The sequence below is a fragment of the Gavia stellata genome, chromosome Z (assembly GCF_030936135.1).
Source record: "Gavia stellata isolate bGavSte3 chromosome Z, bGavSte3.hap2, whole genome shotgun sequence".
Taxonomy (NCBI): domain Eukaryota; kingdom Metazoa; phylum Chordata; class Aves; order Gaviiformes; family Gaviidae; genus Gavia; species Gavia stellata.
Genome location: NC_082637.1, coordinates 17,536,684 through 17,542,683, shown reverse-complemented (window position 1 = coordinate 17,542,683; position 6,000 = coordinate 17,536,684). Strand labels below are relative to the sequence as shown.

Genomic DNA, 6,000 nt, shown 5'->3' with positions numbered 1-6,000 from the left:
GCTGAACTACATTTTGGTTATCTCAGACTCATTTTGCACATGTCTGTTGTTATGTCTGACCTAGAAATGCAAGTCATTTTGCAATAAAAAAGAAATGCTGAAACAAGCATTTTATTAACCTCTGCTAAATTCTGCTCAAGTTTTTCTCCAGTTTTAGATACTTAGTTGGAAAGGAGTATGCACAGCGGAGCCAAGGAGTATGCTCCACACACTACCAAACCCCACTACAGGCAGCTAAAACCGTATTCTGATTTTATATGTCTTATTCCAGCTTCATACACACAGATGAGTTACACCACCTTCAGTCTTGATCTTTGACAACTTAAGGGCTTATTTTATACCTCATTCTATACATAAAATTAGAATAATATTTGTATTTTGACACTTTTAAAATGACATGGAGGTACATGAAATGGTGAAAAATATACGATGGTGATTTTGCAGATTTCTCAGAAGAAAACAACTGTAATGATGATTTTTTTTTTCCTCAAGCATTAAGAGATTCTTTATTCAGATAAAATGCAATGGCCTACAGTCCCTGTTGATGGTGAACTCCACAGTGTAAAGATTTCAGTAAGCAGCACTGCATCTCAAATCAAACAGCTTGTCCCATTGCTGGTTGGTGATTATGGACACTATGTGCCACTGCCTTTTCTTTATAACCAAGATCAGTGCTCTACAAGACTGCCAAGTTCTGCAGTTCAGAACTGACATACAGACAGAGCCATCTGAGCCATCACTGGCATCTGGCATTCCTCACCTCATTTCTGGCAGAGCTGTCTCTCTGGGCCAAATCTCTCTCAGTGAAGTCACTGGCAAATTTCCCAACACCTTGAATAAGAACAGAATTGGGTCCCATGACCAGAAGATGCATGTGCATCTCTTATTGTACTGTAAGCAGCAAATGTTCATGATTGCTATCTAGCAATCCAAACTGAGGGGTGGTGACATCTGAGAGTGAGTTGATTATATTAACATTCAAAGGCATAGACAGAACTTATTTATGCCACCAGAAAAGATAACGCCTTGCCTAAGGGAAATCATACAAGGCAAAATCTATTCCAACTACCTTAAAATATTCCTTCTCTGATTCAAGCTATCTACTTAACAAGGAAAAAAAAACCACAAACAAAAAAAAGCTCAAAACACCCCTCCTTGCTGATCAAGAGACAAAAACGTGACATAAGCTATTGCTACAAGAACCAACAAATATTTTGTTTAGGCTCTTTGTCATTAAAATTCACCTGTGTAATTAATTTCCCTGAACAGTCTTTGGAAAGAAAACATCCCAAAAAGAAAATTGTTAAAATATTTTTCTTCTTTTTGCACATTTTTTAGAAAGGGTTTTCTTTATTTTATTCTGGATGGGTCAATGTAGTCCAGCATTTATAAAACTGCAGCACAGGAAACTTTTCACAGAATCTTAGAGCGGTAAAAGGCAAAACAGAAACACTGTTTTAGAAGCAGCAGGTACCATTTCTGGTCTTAGACCTGTACTGAAGGTAGCTGCTTTTCAAGCTTAGCAATGGAACAATTAATAAAGGAATCCATTAAGGTCTGATTGTTGCTGCTAAAAAGGAAGGTTGAATTTCAGTCCTTTGAAGTAACTGAGAATGATTCAGGCCTCATTACAGAGATATAATCTACATTCATACATTTATGTTAGTGATTCAAATCTGTTGGGACAGATTGAATTCCGTTAAATAGTGCATCTTTCCTGTGGAACTTTTCTCAGGCTTTCTCAGGCTAACCTAAGAGGTGACCTGACAATACAAAGTAGTGGGGTATTTAGGGATTCAGCTGTGCTATAAAAGAAAGGCTATACAGAAAGTAGAAAAAAGAATGAGATATAATCTAAAAAGCTATGTCAGCTTTTCATTTGGACTCTGTTTTGTAAATGCCCTCCCTGTCATCGCACAGGATAGAATGGACTCTATGCGTTGTAGTAATTTTAAGTACTGCACTGAATACTGCACCTGCCAGAAGCAGATTTAATATGAAATTCCAGATATGTGGGTTTTCTTCTTAACCACAAGATCTTACAACCAACACACAGCCAATCACAAGCTAGAAACAGGTCTAAGCAGAACTCTTCTTGAGTAAATTCAAGACAGTAACTTATTTTTTTAATGAGTAGGGGTTAAATATATGTTTGATCCCAAAACTACTAACTTCTCCTGCCACCAGAGATCCTAAAAGGCTGATTCATTGTATTTTCCAGCATTTGACAGGAAAAGGAGAAAAAAGGAAAGGATTCTCCAAATGTACACTTTCAAGACATTATAGTAATTATTTATGATTTAAGCTGCTGGAATCAAAAGAACTTCAATTGTAGAAATAATGTGTTGTAGCCTTCATGACCTAGACAGCAAGCAAACGTTGACATCAGCTTTATAGACGTACATGTAAGCTGTCAGGCATTCACCGAAAAGTACGCTTTTGCTTTTCATTCTGGTTTTATTTCTTTTTTTTTTATTAGTTGCCACAAAAGGAAAGCCTAAATCAGATTCACAAAAAAATTTCTGAAATGCTTTGCACTCAGTGCAAATACAAGCAGAATAAATACTCTGAAGTACCATAAACAACATCATAAAACATATTGATTCTAACATTAAATGGTTTCATTTTTAAGGCTGTTTAAATGTCACCCCCAGAAGCTGAACACATAAATTTGGGAGCCGACTCTCTCCAGAATAAACAACATAATTGGAGAAAATCATTTCTAATTTCTGTTGTGAAGTTAACAATATATTTAACATCCTAATTTAATGAATCAGTCTAATTTTAGAACTATTTGTTCTTTTCTGCATTTTCTGTTGTTTAAATTAAGATTTACTCCAAATGCCAAATGTAATTGCATAGGCAGTTTTCCATTGCATTCCACTGATCTGCGTTATTAAACTGCCTCTATTTCAAAAAAGTTCTGGGTTTACATATTGAGCTACTCACTGCGTTTCTGTACCGCTTCACTTCTCCACTACTCCATTCTCTTACCCAATGTTCCACCTACTTGCATTCCAAAACAGAACAGCTATTTTACAATACTAAATACTAAACCTAAATTTAACGTCTTGCATGCTGCCCATATCCTGTCAGTCCCTGATCCCTTATCCTGGTGTTAAAAGATGGTACATCATATGTTAATTACTGGGAAAGTTGACAGTTCAGTGACGGGCTGGAAATATGAATCTGTCATAACATTCAGTATGTGAAATGACAAATTCATTAGGAGAGATGAAATCAAAGGAAAAACCAACAAACACATGCCCCTCCAGGAAAATAATAGCTTGAAAAATCTCTTTAAAATAGCCTTGAAAATGGAAAATATGGTTTTTTCTGGCAAAGGAAACTGCATCAGTTTAAAAAAAAAAAAAGGCAAAATATTCAGGCAGATTTTACGGGGAAACCTTTGCAATCCCAATAAAGCCCCTTTTGCTTTGAAGTCAGACGCGTGATTCAGTAAATGACTCATGTTAGCAATTAGAAAATGGTCATTTAGGGCCCTTATTTCTTTTGAGACAAGGAGGGTGAGGGTGGGGAAAGAGACACAATAAATCTTGAGAGGCTTAAAAGGAAGAGCAGGCTAAAGTGTGAACTTTTTATTTCAGCAACGGAAGTGAGAAATCAGTGATTCATTAAAGGAGGGAGAAAGACCTCCATGGAAGCTGGCAAAGAAGAAGGAAAAGGAGCTAATTATGTCTCTTCCCTTTCTACTCTCTCTGACCAGCATATAATCTGCTTTTCCAGGGTCTGCCTGTAGTATATACTCCTTTCCAACCTCTCCACCCAACCCCTCCTCCAGCGGGGGGGAGGGGGAGATGTAGCAGGCAACAAGCTCCAGGTGGCTTTCTCAAGCACTTCACTGCCAAAAAAATAAAATCCTTCGCTAGAAAACAAGTTTCTTTTTTTTTTTTTTTTTTGGGGGGGGGGGTTGGGGGGGGTGAAGGGGGAGGGAACCCTCCCTAGAGGGGATTGGTTCAGCCTGGAAGACAGGGAAATTAGTAAAGCATGAGCCTCCAAGCCGTGCTGGTGGCCGGCGCTCCGAGGAGAAGGACGCTTTAGGAGCAATTAGCAGCGAGCCGAAGGCGGCGGCGGCGGCTGCTGCTGCCGCCGCTGCAGCCCGGGAGGAAGCGAGGGCAGCTCCCGAGGCTCCCTCCGCAGCAGGCACCGCTCGCTGCAACTGCAAAAAGGTTTCAGATGTCCCACCGCTGCTTGACCCCCTGCAAATAAGGGTTGACCACCAGAGGCACATCCCACCTCTGACTTGTAATCGCTGACATTTAGGCTACAGCTTCCAACCTGTTTACAACCAAAGGGGGAGGGAAAGGAAGGGAAGGGAAGGGGGGGGGGGAGACAAGCTGGGATTTTTCCCTCTCTCTCTGGATTTTTTTTTTTTTTTAATACTGTTCTGGAGAATTCAAAGCAAAACAAAGAAACTGCCTCCTCTGGGGTTGTCAGTGAGAAAGGACGAGTTGTGCAACTGGTTTGGGATTTGCAAAAAGGCAAGGGGGTGGGGATCAGAAGAAGGTGCAAAGCCACAAAGTGTGAGTGTGTGTGTGTGTGTGTAAAGGGGTATGTGTGAAAAATCCCTTCCAGCACCCCTTTCCACTGGTTATTACTTGTTGTTGTTGTTGTTGTTGTTCACTTTGCTGTCATCTATTTTTCAGACCTTTCTGCATCTAAGATGGTGAAGAAAGGAGTGAGGAAGAGAACAAAATAACTACTGGGAAGTCTCAAACCAGGTTGGGGAGTGTGTGTGTATGTGGGGGGGTGGGGTGGGGAAGAGAAAAAGGAAAGAGGATTAACCACAGCAACCCCCCCAAAAAAACCAACAGCTCTTTTTTCTGAGGGAGGACTCGAAGGATTAAAAGGCAGCAACTTCTGAGGCGATTTGTCCCCTGAGTTATGGATGTTGGTGCACTTACTTCAGGCCAGATCAGAGCTCAGAGGGATCTAACCAGAAGCAGCAACCACCGGCTCTCCACTTGCCTTTTACCAGGTTTTACCCTTCCAGTATGTTTCTTTTGATAAGACATTTTCCAGCGCCCAGAGTTTCAGTACAATGTGCAAATGGATACTGACAAATGGTGCCTCAGCCTTTTCCCACCTGCCTTGTTGCTGCTTGCTGCTGCTCTTCTTGGTGTCTTCTGTGCCTGTCACCTGCCATGACCTCGGCCAGGACATGCTGTCCCCGGAGGCCACCAACTCTTCTTCTTCATCATCCTCCTCCTTCCCCTCGTCCTTCTCCTCTCCTTCCAGTGCGGGGAGACACGTGCGGAGCTACAATCACCTCCAAGGAGACGTGCGCAAGAGGAAGCTCTACTCTTACAACAAGTACTTTCTCAAGATCGAGAAGAACGGCAAGGTCAGCGGCACCAAGAAGGAGAACTGCCCCTTCAGTAAGTACCGCTGTGCCGCCGCGCTGCCGGGCAGCGGCTGCCGCCCCCCCCCCCCCCCGCCCCGAGCGCCGCGGCAGCCCCGGCCCCGGAGCGCCCGAGCCCTCTCGCTGGGGTGGGAAGGGGAAGGTGACGCCTCGGCGGGGAGGGGGTGCGGGGCAGAGGTGGGGTGGGCTCCTCCGGGACGCCGGTCCCCGCCAGCCCGTATCTGCAAATCTCTCCGGTTACATTTGTTTTGCAAATGGCTTCGCCGAGCACAGTTTGTTTCTTTGCCTGGCAGAAGAGCAAATTAGAAAGATTTGTAAGGATGTGGGGCGGAGGGGGGGGGGCATTGTCTCCCGAATCTGAAAATCATTATCCCCGTCATTAAACTGCCTTGACGAGAACTCTATATTGAAACAATGCACCGATTTCCCCCGCGCACCCACACGCTCTTCTCCCCGAGCCGCACAAGAGCTGTCTGCTCCTCGCTCTCTCATCCCCGAGCCCGGAAGAAGGGGTTTTCCTTCGGGCGGGGGTTTTGCCTGGGTTTGTCTTCTGCCGTGGGGGTGCCCGGCGGGCGCTGGGCGCCGGTGCGCTGCCGCGCAGCCGCCCGCGACGAGGC

General features: G+C 43.6%; 1 protein-coding gene across 1 annotated transcript in view; it reads left to right on the top strand.

Annotated features, from left to right (window-relative positions):
- The first annotated feature begins 5,047 nt into the window (after positions 1-5,047).
- Positions 5,048-6,000, top strand: part of FGF10 (fibroblast growth factor 10) — a 60,667-nt gene continuing 59,714 nt past the window's right edge. Inside the window, exon 1 of the mRNA XM_059834130.1 lies at positions 5,048-5,399. Within this exon, the coding sequence (XP_059690113.1) occupies positions 5,063-5,399 (337 nt within the window). The 5' untranslated portion in view covers positions 5,048-5,062. The remainder of the gene's footprint in view (positions 5,400-6,000) is intronic.